We start from the raw sequence: 22,449 nt of genomic DNA on the forward strand, positions 1-22,449 counted from the left end.
CAAATTATGGCTATTTTTATCAGATTTAGTTTTTTTTTTAAGCGGCATTGAAATGAAATAAGTTTACCTTACCGGTTATCAGTTGGCGGTTTGCACATGAGCAAAAAGTAATCATGGTTTTGATTAGTTATAAAAGAGCCGGGTCGGCAAAGCGCTGATAAAAGCTTCAATTACACAAACTACTATCTTATCAGCCTTCTTGTTTACGAAACAGCTAGGTTACATTAATGCAGCATCTGTTTTAGAACTGTATATACCATGGATCAGTGGAAAGGCAAGGTTGCTATAGTGACAGGGGCCAGTTCAGGAATAGGGGCTGCTATAGCTCAGGCTCTGGTACATCATGGGATGGTCGTGGTGGGGCTGGCCAGGAGGCAGGAGAATATACAGGTATATTTAATATTTAAAACGGATATATCATTAACACTTACCTAACACTTAATTTTCTTAATAGCTTTCATGTTCAATCGCCGAAAACCGCGTGTCACATAACTACCTTAAAATGTATGATGTGTTAAAAGTTAATACAAGCTGAGATGCATAAATGTTACAAAGACACTAATACTGGATTTTAAAACTTCTCTTAAAAGTTATACTCAGATTAAAAAGTCTTATAACAATATTTTACTATGAAAAAAATATGACAACATAACATTATTATAATTGTTATTTACAAAAATTTAAAAATATATGTTTGATTTTTCTAATGTACAAGTTAAGTGGTAGAATGCTGGACAGGCCAACAAAAGCTTTTTTTCTGCATCCATAAGCTTCTGTAATATTATGCAAATTGTCTACCATACGTTATTGTAAGTTTATCAACATATAATCCTAACAATGAAAGGAAAAAAATAAACATGTACATTTTCTTAGTTAAATGAGCACTAAAACCTTTTTCTTTGGAACTTGCTCAACAAAAAAGTCAGAGAAGATTTTTATCTTTACATGCTAGTGCTGCCTTAAGCTATTTATCATCAACTGTCAGTAAAGTTGTGATTACCTGAAACTAACACAAATTCTGGAAACTATTACATAGTAGGTGAATATATATCCATGAATGTGACAGGTTAAAATAGAACAGATTATCCTGGTGCAACCTTCACATAGGAAGAAAAAACATTATATAGGTTTTAATTTAATTTTCGGATCATTTAATGTTATCAATTTTAGGTAGATATACAGTACGGTGTTTGTGATAAACGTTTTTCACTAGAAACTAGCTGAAGATCTCTCCAAAGAACCGGGGAAGCTGTATGCATTGAAAGCTGATATGAGAAAAGAAGAAGATATTCTTGCAGCTTTCGAGTGGGTAGAGAAGGAGTTGGGTGGAGCTGACGTGCTGGTCAACAATGCTGGGCTGGCTAAATTTAACTATATACAAGGTAAGGATAATATAATAAAACATTTTACATTATTATGACGTACTTATCACTTTCAGTGGTATATAATGTATTGGAAAACATGGCTGTCTATCCTTATATTTTATAAAAGGCTTTTGCAGATCGTGGCGTTGTGTCATAACTGCGATAAATATTTATATAAAGATTGTAGGGACTAAAATACTTAATAATGAATGAGTTCGTCTTGGTTAAGGAAGAACGCTTTTGATTTTGGGATGAAATTTTCAAATTTTAACGTATTTTATGTTTATATTAATACAAAAATCCAATGCGTCTCTATATGTGTTTGTGTGTTACTTAATTACTTAAAAACAACAAGAGCGGTTGTACTGTAATTTTACATGTGAATTCTTAGGGTCTCTGATTTATATACTGTATTGGTGTAATCTTATTTCGAAAATACGCCCTCCAGGCTATGCCCCACTGGTTTTATAAATTTCCTTTATTTAATTAGTATATGGGGATTTCATTAAGAATAATTATTTTAAATATATTTTTAACAACCTGTCAAACCCAATAATAATAATTATAACCTCTACATATATCAATGAAATGATATTATTTAGTCTCACTAAAATTCGAGAACCGATTTCGCTAATTTTGCTTTCATAATATTTATAGTCCACGGAAGGTTTAACAGGTGAGAAAAATTGGATTATTTTGTAATTCTTAAAAAATAATCATAATATTTACGTTAAGTTATCTAAATTTAACTCACCCTAAACTGTTGTTGACACTTTCAGCTGAAGTTCACGAAAGTGGTAAAATCATTTGTTTACATTTCAATTTGAGCAAATATTGAATAATTATGCAGTGCTTGATCAAATATGCTCGTGGTGTTATGCAGATTTCAAAGACCAAGTCTATCAAATTTTTATTTTAAAGTGCACCAGTGACAGAACCAGCTAAAACATTGAAATAATATTTAAACAGTGTTTTAAAAACCCAGCTCAATGTAAAAAGCTAGGAATGTTTTTTCCATAAGGTTATCGAAATTGGTAGTCTCACTTAACAAGTTTACTGTAGTTAAAGGTAAAGCAAAGAGATGGCACCCTCTTCTCCTTATATCAGATGCAGAGTACAAGTCCGGGAAGTAGATGCATTTTAACTGAAATAGTCTTTTTAAGTTTACGTTAGCACATGTTTTCTTGACCATTGTATCAATATTACTTATAGCACCAGAAACATCACAGACCGCAAATAAACGCTTTTATATCTTAGTTGAATTTTGAAACCAACACGTATTTATTTTCTTGGTCGTGCAACAACACAAATTCCACCCTGGAACTACTGTGTACATATAAAAACAGTTTCACTCTACGACAGTTCCAGTGGGTGATGGTTTAATTGTATAATCGTAAAGTTTAAAACTTTGTGTGCAACGAAATTTATGTATATACATCAAGATCTATAATATTAGCTGTAAGATTACAAATCACTGTATATTTAAGATTACTGATTATTAAGGTAAATAATGTCGTTATAACAATATTCCAGACGGGAAGACAGAGGACTGGCGCAACATGTGGGAAGTGAATGTTCTCAGTGTCACCATATGCACTCGAGAATATCTTAAATCCATGGAAAAGCGGAAAAACCAGAAAGGTCAAATTTTCATTATAAATAGGTAATTAATCTTAACTTTTGTGATAGAATACTGTAGACTTTCCAGTTAGTCATATTCCCTAGGTCTACAACAGTTACGTCATACATGACACCTAATGATGGTTACTAGATCTTCTTCTGTCTTGCAGGTTCTGGTTCGGATGTTGGTGGCTTACCAGAAGTGTACTTTTTGATAAGCCCCTATCAAGGTTGCAGAGAAAATTTTTAAACTATAAAATTCATATTTCAAGGCGTTTTTACGAGAAATAGAAGAATCCCTCCAGTTACGCTGCAACAAACCTAGAGGATTTAGGTGTCCAGAGTTTCCTGGTGACATTAGGAAACTTTGCATTTGATGGTGTCCATGACTACCCGAGAGAAGAAGTTAGTGACCGGAGCAAGACATAGTTTGCTATCAGACCTCGTCTAGCATCGGTCCAGACTTCAAATCGGCTGTCTTTGAAAATATTCCAAAGTTTCTTACCTAATGTAAATATATTCCTGAGATCATAATTATCAAAGTTACCACATTTTTCACCGTCTGTTAGAGATTTCTGAAACATCCTTACCAAATGTTACTAATTTCCATCTCGATATTTCAGCACATAATAGTAAATTGGTATCTTCTTTAAAAATGTTTAGCAAATTTTTCGATATTACTAAAATATAACAGTCGAAAGTTTCTAAAACTATTTAAAATTTAAAATGTAAAGCTAATTTTAGAAATAAATAAAAAATAATTTCCTAAAATATAAAGGCACAATATTTTGGATTTGTTATTTTTCTGTAAACTGTACACTAAGACAAATAGAAATAAAAATATCAAATAATTCTTTGTATTAGTTAGTTTTAAAAACATATTTAAACTCAAAATTGTTTTATGGGAGAAATTAAAGTTTAACTCTTAAGGATATAGTTTTATGTTTTACATATAAGTTGTAAAGAACGTTAATAAATTTCTGTTACCTACTGTAAGGGATATAAGGCCTTGGATAGTTGGCCATTAACACAGTGCGTACTTTGCTGATTATAAGTCAAAATGTAACAAAGCCACATGTCGTTATCAAGTACGTGATAATAAATTAATCATAAGTAGGTTTACAAGTTTCGTTATCAATTATTACAAGATTTAAATAAAATTTCCATAATTTCATTTCTGTAAAAATTACAAATATACAAATCTAGTGTTGAATATTTTGTTGAGAATTAAAAGCATCGTATTGTTTTGTGAAGTATCTCAATCAAATAATGTTCTGTGAAGTATCTCAAACTGATAATAGATTATTGTATTTGTTTTGTGTTCTTGAAGTCTTGCGGGACATACTACCGAGTTTCTGACAGCAAATATGTACATCGGCACCAAACACGCGGTGAAAGCCATCGCCCAGTGTCTGAGAAGGGAACTGGCAGAGAAGAACAGTACTATCAAGGTCACAGTGAGTATACATTGTTATACTTTAAGAGTATAACACAGCAAATATGTACATCGGCACCAAACACGCGGTGAAAGCCATCGCCCAGTGTCTGAGAAGGGAACTGGCAGAGAAGAACAGTACTATCAAGGTCACAGTGAGTATACATTGTTATACTTTAAGAGTATAACACAGCAAATATGAACATCGGCACCAAACACGCTGTGAAAGCCATCGCCCAGTGTCTGAGAAGGGAACTGGCAGAAAAGAACAGTACTATCAAGGTCACAGTGAGTATACATTGTTATACTTTAAGAGTATAACACAGCAAATATGTACATCGGCACCAAACACGCGGTGAAAGCCATCGCCCAGTGTCTGAGAAGGGAACTGGCAGAGAAGAACAGTACTATCAAGGTCACAGTGAGTATACATTGTTATACTTTAAGAGTATAACACAGCAAATATGTACATCGGCACCAAAAAACGCGGTGAAAGCCATCGCCCAGTGTCTGAGAAGGGAACTGGCAGAGAAGAACAGTACTATCAAGGTCACAGTGAGTATACATTGTTATACTTTAAGAGTATAACACAGCAAATATGTACATCGGCACCAAACACGCGGTGAAAGCCATCGCCCAGTGTCTGAGAAGGGAACTGGCAGAGAAGAACAGTACTATCAAGGTCACAGTGAGTATACATTGTTATACTTTAAGAATATAACACAGCAAATATGTACATCGGCACCAAACACGCGGTGAAAGCCATCGCCCAGTGTCTGAGAATGGAACTGGCAGAGAAGAACAGTACTATCAAGGTCACAGTGAGTACACATTGTTATACTTTAAGAGTATAACACAGCAAATATGTACATCGGCACCAAACACGCGGTGAAAGAAGACATCGCAGTGTCTGAGAATGAACTGGCTGAATAAATACAGCAGATCAAAAATGTCACCGTGAGTATACATTGTTATACTTTAAGTATATATAGTACTATCAAGGTAAATACATGTAAATTGGCAAAAAATACAAGTTGAGAGTATAAATTGTTATAGTTTAAGAATATAACACAATAAATATGTAGATCGCCACCAAACACGCGGTGAGAGCCAACTCCCAGTGTCTGCGAAGGGAACTGGCAGAAAATATACTTTCAATACATATACTTTCAAGGCCACCTTCAGTATTTTATACACTAATGCAATAAAAGTAAAATTATTGTTTTTGTTAGTTTGAAATTATATCAAGAAATATTCCTTTGTCACTTTCACGGTCTCTCACCTGTTTATAATAACAATTACGTTAAAAATATCAATAATTGGGTTTCCAACTTATTGCATCCTGGTAAGTTAAAAAGAGGGATAGAAAATCGTTTAAGATTGACCCGGATTGAATTAAATAAATTAATTTTTTCATATAAGGAAGAAGCACAGTGTCAGAAAGTACAGTTTTTATAATATGTGTATGTTACTTAAAGATATGTGAAATAACGTCTAAAGTTTTTTTAAATCTCTTACGTAGAGGTTTTTGTTATCAGAACATCAGTCCTGGATTGACCAAATCGGAGGCCACAGAGGGGTTTTTGTCACGTATGGAAGATTCCCAAGCCTTTCTAGAGGCTGCTGATGTAGCAAACGCTGTCGTAGATGCTCTGTCCACATCATCTGTAACACAGGTCAGAACGAATGTAGAGTTGAACTTAAATACTACGCATATTATAAAGGCTAACTAATAATGTTCGATACTGCTGACTCGCTTAAGCGAGGTTCGAGTTCAGTATTTAGTCTGTACCGAAACAAATTCCAAGGGTTCTGCTAGAAAAACGCATATCTCAAAATTTGTAACTTAGGCTGCGTCACACTCGTACTTACGTGGAAAGTATAACATTTATCACTTTTCAGTAGGTTTGATAGTAGTTTGCGTATTGAAAATCCCTAATTGTGGGAGTGAAATTCACTATAACTATTTAAACTAACAGGTTTAAATTTGATGATTTTTAATAATTTTGTCATAACTTCAATGGTTTCAAAAAGGAGAAAGTTCAAAATTTGATAGGGTACAGTTATATCTCAGTTACTACATGTTGCAAAGCAAACATAAAGTAAGAAATGTTGTAAACTCTAATAACAAACTAAACAAATATTTATGAGTTTTTCGATAAGCTATCTGAGAAGGCTAACGTACAAGTGTTGAGATCTGCACAGCAATTGAATGTACAATCGCGTAGGTAGATAACTAAGACAACTATTAGTTCATAGAAGGCAATAACATAGTTATTACTTGATTCCAACTAAACCTGGTTCGTTTTTATTTATTCCCTTATGAATGAATTGATAAACAAATTGATTCTCTAAATGATATGAGTTAGTACAAAATTCAAGTAAGTATTTTATGAAGAATCTTGGAGCATTAGAAAAAAGTTTAATTTAATATCACTGGTAAATGAACAATAAATATTTATTTTAATTTAATTTTAATATTTATAAATACATTTTCCAATATTTATTTTATTATTGTAACATTTGGCGAGGCGTATTCTTATCTTGTATAATATCTTGTTCCATAAACTGCAGTCTAATGGAATATTGGCAGCTAATCAAGGCAAATTAAGATTCCATCAAATTTTTATTTCTAGTAATCAAAAACTCTATTGCCCACAATTAAAAATCATTCTTTATTTTTTTAAAGAGGCCAATACCTTTTTAAGCCTTATTATACCCGTCCTCATGAGCCACTGGCCCGTGCGAGGATCTAACACAATAAGGGGGAGAGTCGATACAGTACAAGGTCGATGGTACTGATAAAAAACAACGGTCACAAGCAGGATTTGAACCTGCGCTATCAAAGTCAGATAAAAAATCCGACATCTAAGACCGCTCGTCCATCGACTCTCTTTATGTAATATATCTTCATTACTTTTTTAGTAAACCATTTTAAATTTCTTTTTGCTACACTTCCTCATTCAATTATTTAATAATTTTTTAAAGGTGAATATTAATAAAAATGTAGGCTTTAGCTTGGTGTTACACTAGTAAACTGAGACATTTAATACATATTATTTTTTGTATAAATTAAACTTATAATTATAAGTAAAAGTAAAAATCTGATTATAGTTTTTCTCTTCCAGATTTGTGAACTGATCATCTCGCCTATACCGAATAAACATGTTTATTAAGAAGAAGACTAATTAATAAAAAAATTCTGCATCAATTTCCTTTATCCCTTCCAACAGTTTAATATAAACATTATAACATTTGTATTAAATTAACGTATAATCTGTCTATTGTATATTTAATTTATTTTCCCATCTCTTACTTTCATTACCAAGACCACGTTCAATGTAGCTCAAATAATGAACCTGGTTTTTTTTCCTAATATTAAACCATTAATTTGGTATTAGTTGGAAATTTATTGATGTGGTTATGGATTAAAGTAATTATTTAAATGTGTTACCACACATTCTTAGCGCCTCGAATTTACAATAAACTGCTTGATTACCTAAAATGGAAAATAATGTCCCACCAAACTTTTTAAAATGCTTAAAAATGGGCTTTTACAAGTTGAATATTTGGTTCAATATGTTGCCATTGAGTCCTAGACTGATATTTACTATCTTAGGTTCAAGCAGAGTATCTTGTATAATGTTTAATATTGATGTGCACTTTATAATTTTAAGTTAATTTGTATTAATTGATTAATCCTATTACATTATCATACAGGGAATAACACCTTTTGTTTAGCTAGGACTGTTAAAGCATTGTTTTAATTATCAACGTTGTATAATAACTTTCATTTTGAGCGCTGATATTTTTTTTTAAACCTAATGTTTATATACCGGAATCTCAAATCATGCTTAAGCCTTTGAGGCCCTAAATTTTCTCATCTAAGTGTAAAAAGATGTGAAATATGGTGGTAATCTTTAAGTATTATTATATGTTGTATTCTTCAATAAAAAAACTATTATTTATGTTAATTTTTTTTAATAGACGATTTTGGAAATTTAGTCTAGTCATTGTTAAGTAGTGAACAATAATCCTATGTGTTATGTCTTTGTATTGTGTTGGAGTAAGAAAATAAATTCTTTCTTTCTTTTTTTTCAAATACCATGTCAGAGAATACCATCTTATAAATTAAATGAACTTAGTCTTCTTTGATTTATTAAAACTGCACGCTTTTAAACACATTGTAAATGCGTTCAGTCTGTACCGTACAATGGATACAATTACACACAGACTTAACCATTCCAGTGGTTTTTATCATATTTTTTTTGCCGCAGTTAGGTAAGTCCTGATGATACAATCTTCATTTTAAATCCGTAACAAAAAACGTTGATTGTTACTTTATGGCACCAATAGACGTTAAGGGTGGACTTAACATTATACAAGTAGCAGCTCGTGTATAGTTAGAAACTTAGAACCCAACAGGCACAGAACTAGAAACTAAGAGTAAAAAAAGGGAGTGAGTACAACCAAAGAACGGTTGGGGAGGTTGCCATTAGGAGGAACAGCCAGACAGTAGGACCATTCATAATGCATCTACTGCGGTCCGTTGTCATGGCAACCTCTTGGTAACTGTATAATAACAGGTTTGATGTGAATTTTATCTCACGAATAAAAGTCACATCAATAACATACCTTGTGATCAGTAATATCTAAAAATATCACACTTAGAGCGCAGAAAGGTTGGGTTTGAATTTGAAGTTGAATTAAGATGTGTTTTATGAAATAACATATATATGAAGGAGGTTGAATAATATTAAGTACTGTAATATTATACATATTAGTACTTTGTTTGAAGGTTGTTTTTGACGATGGAAGGATTGTGAAGGAACAGGATTTTTCCGTACATTTGCCATCGTTCAGTGAAACAAGAAATCAGTAACACTACGTTTCGAGATCTGCAATCTGATCTCTTCTTTAGGTAAAGAAGTAACCTAATACATAATTACAAACTAGGTTAAAATAATTATGTTAACCTAGTTTGTAGTTAGTTTTTAAAATAACAAATTTAAATGTTAAATAATCAATATGGAGGTAATGTTTTCTATCAAAAGGAGCACAAGCAACATATTTGTAACTCGTAAGGCTAGGTAGGCTGGTAGGGTATTTCTACACTCCATGACAAGTTTTTAGATTAAGTGTTTGGGCTTCAATTCACCTTCCTCGAAGTGCAGCGTCTGGAATCTGACTCTGTTACAGACTTGACTCCTGGAATCTGGATGAAACCTGATGAGACAATGAGAATAGCTCTTCACCTTTATTACTCTATATCTTGTGGTTTAGGTGTCTCTGGTGTGGAAACAATGTAACGAGTTTATTTTGAACTTCTTCGCCACGGACTGTTTTTACCTCTTCAGACGAACATGACTCCATGTTTGTGGAGTTAAGTCTGTGACAGCGTGAGATTCCAGGCGCTGTACTAAGAGGAGAGTTAGTTGAAGCTTAACATTACATTCACATTCAAACAAAGTCAAAGGTTCTTGCTAGCCTACTAATAAGAGTGGGATTCGTTCCCTAAGAGTCAAAGGTTCTTGCTAGCCTACTAATAAGAATGGGATACGTTCCCTAAGAGTCAAAGGTTCTTGCTAGCCTAGAAATAACGGTGGGATTCGTTCCCTAAGAGTCAAAGGTTCTTGCTAGCCTAGAAATAAGGGTGGGATTCATTACCTAGGAGTCAAAGGTTCTTGCTAACCTAGAAATAAGGTTGGGACTCATTCCCCGAGAGTCAAACGTTCTTGCTAGGCTAGACATAAGTTGGTGCCACTCTCTACCTGCTTTGACTAGAGAGGTTGGTTCAGAGGGGACATGAATTGAGATTAGTGCCCTATATTCTTCCTAATGGATCTGGACAGGAGGCGGCCCGTAACCCCACCCTTACCCATCCAGAATATTCTGTCACTCCGGAAGTTGCGCAAAGATACTTATAGAGCAAGATGCGATTTGCTAAGCGTCTTGTCCTAAGGGAGAAGACGGTAGACTGATCGGAAGGTCTGTTAATTTAATGCCAAGTGATAAGATTCCCAATGATTTATGGGATGAATCCTAATTCAAAAGATGGTCTTGTAAACAAACAATGAACCAAGCATGAAACCAGAAACTAAATCTTAGTTTTCTTCTCAATGCATTACAGTATTTGATACCTCCGTCTGGCTCAGTAATCTCCAAAAACATAACTAAAGTACATGTATGAGCTATGCAATTGGATGACGATGATAGGAAGGATTAAGGGGAAGAGAGAGGAGAGGCAACATAGACGTTCTCAGTAATCAGGTGTAGTGATGCAATTACAGTTATTGATGCGTCTGTCTGGCTCAGTAATCTCCACAAACATAACTACAGTAGATGTGTGAGCTATGCTATTGGATGTAAATGATAAAGGATTAGGAGCGGATGAGTGGCAACATTGATGATGTCAGTAACCAGTAATCAGGTGTAGTGATGCAATTACAGTTATTGATGCGTCTGTCTGGCCCAGTAATCTCCACAATCATAACTACAGTAGATGTGTGAGCTATGCTATTGGATGTAAATGATAAAGGACTAGGAGCGGATGAGTGGCAACATTGATGATGTCAGTAACCAGTAATCAGGTGTAGTGATGCAATTACAGTTATTGATGCGTCTGTCTGGCTCAGTAATCTCCACAATCATAACTACAGTAGGTGTGTGAGCTATGCTATTGGATGTAAATGATAAAGGATTATGAGCAGATGAGTGGCAACATTGATGATGTCAGTAACCAGTAATCAGGTGCAGTGATGCAATTATAGTTATTGATGCGTCTGTCTGGCTCGGTAATCTCCACAAGCTATATTAGTGTTAGTTTTTGTAGTTCCATTGCAAATCTCTCTTAGAAAACAACATTCTATTTTACAGTAATGTTCAAAGTACTGAATGTTCGTTTTAATAGTTTTCTACAGAACATAATTCTTTTGTTCTAATTTCATAGTAAAACATAATGTAGGCTACTAAAAATGTTTAATTTATGATACATTTTAAATTTTTTAGATATTAAATCATTCTTTGTTTATATCGATTTAAATGCTTAAATATGTGTATTTTTAACATATAGTGTTGACATATATCTACTGCAATTGAATAGTAGAAAATAAAATTATGAAAACAATATCTAAAATCTACGTATACCATCAGGTAATATTTTGAATTTATATAATCACATTATTTGACATACAGTCAGTAAAAATGGGTGCAATAATAATTTTGTATACAATTCGTAGTTGTAGTAGTGACATTGTCTAAGAGCGCTTGGGGCTTTGACCTCAACCGTAACAAGGTTGACAGGTTCCAATATCAATTAGGCTGTGGTCACAATTCCTCTAAAGCCTTTGTCAATGAACCTGTAAAAAGAATAAACAAACCACATCATGGAACATCCATTCATTTCCGAACTACATTTTATGAAATTATGACTGTTTTTTATCTTAAGTTTACTTGCCTGACATATAACAATCTATTCGATGCCGTTGTACGAGTATTGTGACTTAGAACCTAGTCAGTACGGTGACCTTTGCAACAACGTATTTACAGAAAGTCGACTAGGTGTATCTAATGTATAGTGTACGTATGGTACCAATACATAAATAAGAAATCATAATTATCAGTTTAAATATAAAATAGATGAGTTACTGAGTTGTTGATAAAAATTAGAGTGCTAATGCATGATAACGCTATCTTATCTACATGTTTTGTAGATAAAACAGAAGGCTCTACGGCTAATTTATAACATTTGAAACAGTTTGCAGCTTGCAATGGATCAGTGGAAAGGCAAGATTGCTATAGTGACAGGGGCCAGTTCAGGTATAGGGGCTGCTATAGCTCAGGCTCTGGTCCATCATGGGATGGTCGTGGTGGGGCTGGCTAGGAGGCAGGAGAATATACAGGTAAATATTTAGAGTTAGTTGCTACATACAGGCTTGGTAAAAACAATATAAAATTTGTATGAGCAAATTATATTGTACTAAATGTTTAATATATGTTTCTTTTTTGGAAGAAGCCCTTAAAATATTGTTATCTAATTTAAAATTGGTAGTTGGTTTTTATTAAAACTATGTCACTATTATTTAGAACCTCATTTATATCATATCTAAAGGATAAATTCTATAAAAAACGTACCAAGATTACAGGTCCTTAAAATGTTTGATAATTATAATTATTATTATTATATATAATATTATAATATATATGGTACGAGGGGATTTTTAAAAAGAGGATCAGAACCAGGTTAGTCTTATAGGCTAGTTCGCACATCATAGCTGGTAAAAAAAGTATTGGAAAGGTTACTATCGAAATTACTTTATTTAATCAGTTGAAATTGAAAGTAAGGATTTATTACTTGAGTGAACAACAAAAATATATTGTGAACATAGATGTAAAGATTTCTGCTTTACAAAGTTTAGGTGAATCATCCAATCGTGTTGAGGCCATCAATAACCCAACAGGAGAAAGAGATTATAAACACAGAGCTTCATTGTTAATTTTTTTGTTTTTCCGAGTCTTTCCAGCAGCACATATGTATTCCAAGTAATTTTGTAAATTATTTTGTAATATTTATTTTTAAATACGAACGTTTTCGTTACCACTATTATACAGGCTTTGGATAAATCGATATAAAAGAAAATTTTGAGGTCTCTTACTAACGAGTCTTTAGCGCGCATATTGACATTTCTTTAGTTTCTGGATTTTTTATGAGATTTAACGGTTTTATATATTTTATTCACTCGTATAACATTCTAATAGTTTGGCATTTAACATTAGTCATTTGGGATTTCATACTTTATAACATATTATTTATTAATTTCACTCGAAATTAATATTGTTTTTTATAGCAACTGTCAAAGGAACTTTCAAAAGAACCGGGGAAGCTGTATGCATTGAAAGCTGATGTGAGAAAAGAAGAAGATATTCTTGCTGCTTTCGAGTGGGTAGAGAAGGAGTTGGGTGGAGCTGACGTGCTGGTCAACAATGCTGGGCTAGCCAGATTAAATTATATAAAAGGTGAATTAAAAAAGTACAGGTTTTCTAAAAAACCTAAAATTAAAAGTTTATATAGCTGTATAAAAGTATACATAATTATTCTAGACTGCCTAATTTAATATATATACTTGTCAGGACTAATCTTAACTTTGCTGGGATAAAATATCGAAAGGTTTGTACCGTTAGTTAGTTCCATTTTATATTATGTAACATTTCACAACCTAGTTAGCCAGTACAACTTAATATTATTTTTTATCCAATGTTCCGGAACTAAATTATCGGCGGACTAACTACCTAATTGGCACGCGTATGAATATTTTATTGTAACCCTTCGTAGCAGCCCAACTACGTGATCGATCTGACCTCGCGAGCTATGTCCGTAAGTAAAATTTATATTTTCGTATTATTAAATTAGCCCTTTGATGCCAAACATATAAAAATGAATGTAACGTAAAGTAAAGTTGTAAATAGTAAAGTAACTTACCCTTGAAGATCTTTTATTTGCTTGATTGAAATAGATACAAGTTGTGGCGTCGTCCTTCTGACGAGCACGTTGTGATAAGTTTTTTGTCTCATTAAATGGCTAATACCGTCGCGAATTTGTTTTAGGCGAGCTCACTTATTATTTGAGTAGATGGCTACCACTTTCATAACTTCTACTCCTCTCCTAATAATTACCGACTAGAAATAACCCTTCTTAGACTACAGCTTCAATGTCTCGTGCCAAGACGCCGACGCCCGGGTTGTGAGTCTACATATTGCGAAGGGAAGTAAAATCTTAAAGTTTTAAAAAGTAAAATATCGTACGCCTAATTCCATAGACATTGGATATTTTAGGCCCACCTATCAGATGTACATTTTTAGTTCTTGTACTCTAATTGGCAGCAACGTGGCAAGGCGAACATTTAATTTACCAACTAAAAGTAGTGCTTGTAAGTTTCATTAATTAAATTGAACTTATAAGTAAACTTTGTAATTCGAGTATTTATTACTACGACCTCAGAAGTCACCACCCCCATGTGTAATCGTCATACGGTACAGGATTGCATCAAATTTAGTTATCATTATTTAATGAAAACAGTATTGATTAAGAGCCGGTTATAGTGACGGGAATTTTATTTAAACACACTATAAGAAACACCAAGGGAAATGACAAATTTTAAAGATCAACTAATACGCGTCCAAATGCCTTTGTGCGTATATCAAACTGATTATTTAGAAGAAAATCTAAAACTTTGTTGAACAGTATTATTTTAAAAAGTACACACTTTACAAAAAAACTGGAGCCTTCAAAATGAGAAATCTCCCATAAACCTACGATAAAAAATAGTGCCGTAAAAGTACATAATGTTTAACAATGTTCTTATGGGAAAAAAACTCAATTTGATCCACTAAAAGCCGGTTCTTAACTTGAAGCTACTCGAATCAGGTTTTAATTTAGCAAGGAAATCTACAATTAAGGAAATCTATTGTAAGATTATCTCACCAGTTGGAAATGAGTTGAGAGTGGATTTGTTTTTTTTTGTTTGTTTATCAACATTATATTTGGCACAAAACTATTTTCGTGCGGTAAATTATGGAGTGGGAAGATGTTTACTAAAATTAATTATTATTGTTTAGAGGACTGTCTGTCGCGTATAATCCCAACATTGTTTTCCAGACGGGAAGACAGAGGACTGGCGGAACATGTGGGAAGTGAATGTACTCGCTGTCACCATATGTACCAGAGAGTACCTCAAGTCCATGGAAAAGCGTAACAATCAGAACGGTCATATTTTTATAATCAACAGGTGGGTATAACCTTGGATAGTGTACACCTTACTCGATTTAGAGAACTATAACTTATTCAGTTACAGTGGGGTTTCTAGTGAAAATGAAATGTTAGCGTTGTATCTCGCATTCTGCAACCGTTCTCGAGAAGCTGGCCAACCTTTTTATAAGTGATCGTATTGTAATTAAAGTATCTTAAATGAAAAAAGAGCAGTTGTAATTAATTATCTTTCCAGATTACCAAAAACATAAACAAAAATAGTGCAAACTTATTAAATTTTATTTTCAAAATCGAACTTGCGACTATAAACAAATTTGCCAAACATTTTAACATTTAAAATTCTAAAAGGATTTCATTATAAAAACATTAACATAAAAAATGTATGTTTATTTAACGTTGTAATGAAGTTCTAGCTATCTTTGACAGTAGAAGATGCGAGTGGTCAGCAGCACATTTGATATATAGAGGGATGGTTCATGTTCTTACATGGAAAAGACCTTGACTTCAAGCAAATACCTATAGAGACCACCCGGACAATTTTTCATAAGGTTATAGTACAATTACTCATGATGTATTATACTTTTGCTTGTTATCACTGAATCTATTTATTTCAAGTCATAAAATTACTAGGTAATAATATACTTTGTCCCATTTTTTCTTTTCTAGCGCTTTCTATAGTCCATGTAATCAAGTGTGTAATAAAGTATTCTTTTTGTCCCCTGTGTCTATAATTTATCTTCTAAGACTAAGAAACATTTGTGAAGTTTCGGTATTGAAATAGATAAATAAAGGAAGAGAGAATCCTTTAAAAGGAATGATTAAGTTAAGATGTAAAAAATTAGTTCATACATTTCTTTATTTTTTTAATAAATATTTATATTGGTTTGAAAGTTAATATATAATTTGTCTTGTTGCAGTGTCCTAGGCCATATAACAGAATTTAACACAGCTAATATGTACATCGGCACCAAACACGCGGTGAAAGCCATCTCTCAGTGTTTGAGAAGGGAACTGGCAGAGAAGAACAGTACTATCAAGGTCACCGTGAGTATACATTGTTCTACTTTAAGAATATAACACAGTGGCACGAAACACGCGGTGAGAGCCATCTCCCAGTGTTTGAGAAAGGAACTGGCAGAGAAGAACAGTACTATCAAGGTCACCGTGAGTGTATACTCATTGTTGTACTTTAAGAATATAACATAGCGGCACCAAACACGCGGTGAGAGACATCTCCCAGTGTTGGAGAAAGGAACTGGCAGAGAAGAACAGTACTATCAAGGTCACCGTGAGTATACATTGTTATACTTTAAGAATATAACACAGCGGCACCCAAAACGAGGTGAGATCCATCTCCCAGTGTTGGAGAAAGGTAAAACTTATTCTAAGAGGTATCTATCTACTGAGGGAACTAATTCATTGTAACGTGTTTTAGAGCATCAGCCCAGCCATGACTAGAACAGAGGCCACAGCGCCGTACATGTATCGGCTTGAGGGGTCTCAAGCAATCCTTGAACCTACCGATGTAGCTGGGGCACTCATAGGTGCTCTCTCAACATCGCCTGCTGCTCAGGTGTGTATGGGCTAGACTGATCTCAAGCAATCCTTGAACCTACCGATGTAGCTCTGGCACTCATAGGTGCTCTCTCAACATCGCCTGCAGCTCAGGCGTGTATGGGCTAGACTGATCTCAAGCAATCCTTGAACCTACCGATGTAGCTGGGGCACTCATAGGTGCTCTCTCAACATCGCCTGCAGCTCAGGCGTGTATGGGCTAGACTGATCTCAAGCAATCCTTGAACCTACCGATGTAGCTGGGGCACTCATAGGTGCTCTCTCAACATCGCCTGCTGCTCAGGTGTGTATGGGCTAGACTGATCTCAAGCAATCCTTGAACCTACCGATGTAGCTGGGGCACTCATAGGTGCTCTCTCAACATCGCCTGCAGCTCAGGTGTGTATGGGCTAGACTGATCTCAAGCAATTCTTGAACCTACCGATGTAGCTGGGGCACTCATGATACTTTCTCAACATCGCCTGCAGCTCAGGTGTGTATGGGCTAGACTGATCTCAAGCAATCCTTGAACCTACCGATGTAGCTGGGGCACTCATAGATGCTTTCTCAACATCGCCTGCAGCTCAGGTGTGTATGGGCTAGACTGATCTCAAGCAATTCCTTGAACCTACCGATGTAGCTGGGGCACTCATAGATGCTTTCTCAACATCGCCTGCAGCTCAGGTGTGTATGGGCTAGACTGATCTCAAGCAATTCTTGAACCTACCGATGTAGCTGGGGCACTCATAGATGCTTTCTCAACATCGCCTGCAGCTCAGGTGTGTATGGGCTAGACTGATCTCAAGCTATCCTTGAACCTACCGATGTAGCTCTGGCACTCATAGGTGCTCTCTCAACATCGCCTGCAGCTCAGATGTGTATGGGCTAGACTGATCTTAAGCAATTCTTGAACCTACCGATGTAGCTGGGGCACTCATAGGTGCTTTCTCAACATCGCCTGCAGCTCAGGTGTGTATGGGCTAGACTGATCTCAAGCAATTCTTGAACCTACTGATGTAGCTGGGGCACTCATAGGTGCTCTCTCAACATCGCCTGCTGCTCAGGTGTGTATGGGATAGACTGATCTCAAGCAATCCTTGAACCTACCGATGTAGCTGGGGCACTCATAGGTGCTCTCTCAACATCGCCTGCAGCTCAGGTGTGTATGGGCTAGACTGATCTCAAGCAAGTCTTGAACCTACCGATGTAGCTGGGGCACTCATAGATGCTTTCTCAACATCGCCTGCAGCTCAGGTGTGTATGGGCTAGACTGATCTCAAGCAATCCTTGAACCTACCGATGTAGCTGGGGCACTCATAGGTGCTCTCTCAACATCGCCTGCTGCTCAGGTGTGTATGGGCTATACTGATCTCAAGCAATCCTTGAACCTACCGATGTAGCTGGGGCACTGGTAGGTGCTCTCTCAACATCGCCTGCAGCTCAGGTGTGTATGGGCTAGACTGATCTCAAGCAATTCTTGAACCTACCGATGTAGCTGGGGCACTCATAGATACTTTCTCAACATCGCCTGCAGCTCAGGTGTGTATGGGCTAGACTGATCTCAAGCAATCCTTGAACCTACCGATGTAGCTGGGGCACTCATAGATGCTTTCTCAACATCGCCTGCAGCTCAGGTGTGTATGGGCTAGACTGATCTCAAGCAATTCTTGAACCTACCGATGTAGCTGGGGCACTCATAGATGCTCTCTCAACATCGCCTGCAGCTCAGGTGTGTATGGGCTAGACTGATCTCAAGCTATCCTTGAACCTACCGATGTAGCTCTGGCACTCATAGGTGCTCTCTCAACATTCGCCTGCAGCTCAGGTGTGTATGGGCTAGACTGATCTCAAGGAAGTCTTGAACCTACCGATGTAGCTGGGGCACTCATAGATGCTTTCTCAACATCGCCTGCAGCTCAGGTGTGTATGGGCTAGACTGATCTCAAGCAATTCCTGAACCTACCGATGTAGCTGGGGCACTCATAGGTGCTCTTTCAACATCGCCTGCAGCTCAGGTGTGTATGGGCTAGACTGATCTCAAGCAATTCTTGAACCTACCGATGTAGCTGGGGCACTCATAGGTGCTCTCTCAACATCGCCTGCAGCTCAGGTGTGTATGGGCTAGACTGATCTCAAGCAATCCTTGAACCTACCGATGTAGCTGGGGCACTCATAGGTGCTCTCTCAACATCGCCTGCTGCTCAGGTGTGTATGGGCTAGACTGATCTCAAGCAATCCTTGAACCTACCGATGTAGCTGGGGCACTCATAGGTGCTCTCTCAACATCGCCTGCAGCTCAGGTGTGTATGGGCTAGACTGATCTCAAGCAATCCTTGAACCTACCGATGTAGCTGGGGCACTCATAGGTGCTCTCTCAACATCGCCTGCAGCTCAGGTGTGTATGGGCTAGACTGATCTCAAGCAATCCTTGAACCTACCGATGTAGCTCTGGCACTCATAGGTGCTCTCTCAACATCGCCTGCAGCTCAGGTGTGTATGGGCTATACTGATCTCAAGCAATCATTGAACCTACCGATGTAGCTGGGGCACTCATAGGTGCTCTCTCAACATCGCCTGCAGCTCAGGTGTGTATGGGCTATACTGATCTCAAGCAATCCTTGAACCTACCGATGTAGCTGGGGCACTCATAGTGCTCTCTCAACATCGCCTGCAGCTCAGGTGTGTATGGGCTAGACTGATCTCAAGCAATTCTTGAACCTACCGATGTAGCTGGGGCACTCATGATGCTTTCTCAACATCGCCTGCAGCTCAGGTGTGTATGGGCTAGACTGATCTCAAGCAATCCTTGAACCTACCGATGTAGCTGGGGCACTCATAGATGCTTTCTCAACATCGCCTGCAGCTCAGGTGTGTATGGGCTAGACTGATCTCAAGCAATTCTTGAACCTACCGATGTAGCTGGGGCACTCATAGGTGCTTTCTCAACATCGCCTGCAGCTCAGGTGTGTATGGGCTAGACTGATCTCAAGCTATCCTTGAACCTACCGATGTAGCTCTGGCACTCATAGGTGCTCTCTCAACATCGCCTGCAGCTCAGGTGTGTATGGGCTAGACTGATCTCAAGGAAGTCTTGAACCTACCGATGTAGCTGGGGCACTCATAGATGCTTTCTCAACATCGCCTGCAGCTCAGGTGTGTATGGGCTAGACTGATCTCAAGCAATTCTTGAACCTACCGATGTAGCTGGGGCACTCATAGGTGCTCTTTCAACATCGCCTGCAGCTCAGGTGTGTATGGGCTAGACTGATCTCAAGCAATTCTTGAACCTACCGATGTAGCTGGGGCACTCATAGGTGCTCTTTCAACATCGCCTGCAGCTCAGGTGTGTATGGGCTAGACTGATCTCAAGCAATCCTTGAACCTACCGATGTAGCTGGGGCACTCATAGGTGCTCTCTCAACATCGCCTGCAGCTCAGGTGTGTATGGGCTAGACTGATCTCAAGCAATCCTTGAACCTACCGATGTAGCTGGGGCACTCATAGGTGCTCTCTCAACATCGCCTGCAGCTCAGGTGTGTATGGGCTAGACTGATCTCAAGCAATTCTTGAACCTACCGATGTAGCTGGGGCACTCATAGGTGCTCTCTCAACATCGCCTGCAGCTCAGGTGTGTATGGGCTAGACTGATCTCAAGCAATCCTTGAACCTACCGATGTAGCTGGGGCACTCATAGGTGCTCTCTCAACATCGCCTGCAGCTCAGGTGTGTATGGGCTAGACTGATCTCAAGCAATCCTTGAACCTACCGATGTAGCTGGGGCACTCATAGGTGCTCTCTCAACATCGCCTGCAGCTCAGGTGTGTATGGGCTAGACTGATCTCAAGCAATTCTTGAACCTACCGATGTAGCTGGGGCACTCATAGATGCTTTCTCAACATCGCCTGCAGCTCAGGTGTGTATGGGCTAGACTGATCTCAAGCAATCCTTGAACCTACCGATGTAGCTGGGGCACTCATAGATGCTTTCTCAACATCGCCTGCAGCTCAGGTGTGTATGGGCTAGACTGATCTCAAGCAATTCTTGAACCTACCGATGTAGCTGGGGCACTCATAGATGCTCTCTCAACATCGCCTGCAGCTCAGGTGTGTATGGGCTAGACTGATCTCAAGCAATCCTTGAACCTACCGATGTAGCTGGGGCACTCATAGGTGCTCTCTCAACATCGCCTGCAGCTCAGGTGTGTATGGGCTAGACTGATCTCAAGCTATCCTTGAACCTACCGATGTAGCTCTGGCACTCATAGGTGCTCTCTCAACATCGCCTGCAGCTCAGGTGTGTATGGGCTAGACTGATCTCAAGGAAGTCTTGAACCTACCGATGTAGCTGGGGCACTCATAGGTGCTCTCTCAACATCGCCTGCAGCTCAGGTGTGTATGGGCTAGACTGATCTCAAGCAATCCTTGAACCTACCGATGTAGCTGGGGCACTCATAGGTGCTCTCTCAACATCGCCTGCAGCTCAGGTGTGTATGGGCTAGACTGATCTCAAGCAATTCTTGAACCTACCGATGTAGCTGGGGCACTCATAGGTGCTCTCTCAACATCGCCTGCAGCTCAGGTGTGTATGGGCTAGACTGATCTCAAGCAATCCTTGAACCTACCGATGTAGCTGGGGCACTCATAGGTGCTCTCTCAACATCGCCTGCAGCTCAGATGTGTATGGGCTAGACTGATCTCAAGGAAGTCTTGAACCTACCGATGTAGCTGGGGCACTCATAGATGCTCTCTCAACATCGCATGCAGCTCAGGTGTACAATGGAGATCTGTCTGGTTTCCCAATAGCCACTAAGTGTACTCTAGGTATAGAGATGTTCTCATTGAGACAAGTATTTACAGTATTTAACTTTGTTCCAGGTTTGCGAAGTGATAATCACACCAATCCCCAACAAAACTGTTTATTAAGAAGACTAATAAGACATTTTTTATCCTTAAGTGTCGCTACAAGTCCACCAAGTGTATAATAAATCTATGTATAAACAATCATTATTCACTTCTACTATTTTCACCATTGCTCACATTATATTTAGTTTTAGAAGCAAAATACTTGTATGAGTTCTAATCTGAGATAGCCAATGGTGTCTATTGGATTCGATATGGCTATAAGCAACGACTTAAAAATATTGTGCATCGGTATTAATACCGTAACAGTAAAAAAATCATGACATTATTTTTAATATAATTTAAATAATACAATTTCCGAAAGCAATACACAAAAATTGTCTAAACATAAAATAAAATAACAACAGAATATAAACTAAATTACTATTGCAGCTTGCTTTAGTTAAGCATTAATAAAATATCTCAGTAAGTACCTTAATTTTGCTTGTTCTAAGACTAAGTTACACTTGATGGGCTAGAAAATGTGATTAAACAACAACATAAAAACGGTTTACATTTAAGTGGTTTTTTAAACTATCACATTAGATCTCAGTGTAGTTTTCAATTATTGTACTATAATTATGACGAAGTATCATATTAACTAATTTTTATATTAAATAATTAATATTATTTCGTGATTAATAAACTGATAACGACGTCAAGGCCACTAATCCTTCAATATAAATGTGATAACTAAAAAGAAAGGATACGAAAATACTTACGATTGAATGTGTTGTTGTCATGTTTATTTATTTGGTGTTAATAGTAATACGTTATGTGCTATTTTCACTTCATTTCCGGAAACTGTGAAGT

The 22,449-nt window shown here is 37.1% G+C and overlaps 2 protein-coding genes across 2 annotated transcripts; both read left to right on the forward strand.

The window, feature by feature from the left end:
* Positions 1–203: 203 nt before the first annotated feature.
* LOC124363314 (farnesol dehydrogenase-like) lies at positions 204–7,701 on the forward strand. Its single transcript, XM_046818554.1, has 6 exons — positions 204–390; positions 1,214–1,382; positions 2,898–3,027; positions 4,315–4,441; positions 5,958–6,095; positions 7,548–7,701. Exons 1-6 carry the CDS (start codon positions 259–261, stop codon positions 7,593–7,595), a joined length of 744 nt encoding a protein of 247 aa, XP_046674510.1. The 5' UTR covers positions 204–258; the 3' UTR covers positions 7,596–7,701.
* A 4,451-nt stretch (positions 7,702–12,152) lies between these two features.
* On the forward strand, positions 12,153–21,741 carry LOC124363315 (farnesol dehydrogenase-like). The gene is made up of 6 exons (XM_046818555.1): positions 12,153–12,320; positions 13,266–13,434; positions 15,074–15,203; positions 16,102–16,228; positions 16,620–16,757; positions 21,613–21,741. The coding sequence occupies exons 1-6, from the start codon at positions 12,189–12,191 to the stop codon at positions 21,658–21,660; spliced, it is 744 nt and encodes a 247-aa protein (XP_046674511.1). The 5' UTR covers positions 12,153–12,188; the 3' UTR covers positions 21,661–21,741.
* The last annotated feature ends 708 nt before the right edge of the window (positions 21,742–22,449 follow it).

Source organism: Homalodisca vitripennis, chromosome 5 (genome assembly GCF_021130785.1).
Source record: "Homalodisca vitripennis isolate AUS2020 chromosome 5, UT_GWSS_2.1, whole genome shotgun sequence".
Lineage (NCBI taxonomy): Eukaryota > Metazoa > Arthropoda > Insecta > Hemiptera > Cicadellidae > Homalodisca > Homalodisca vitripennis.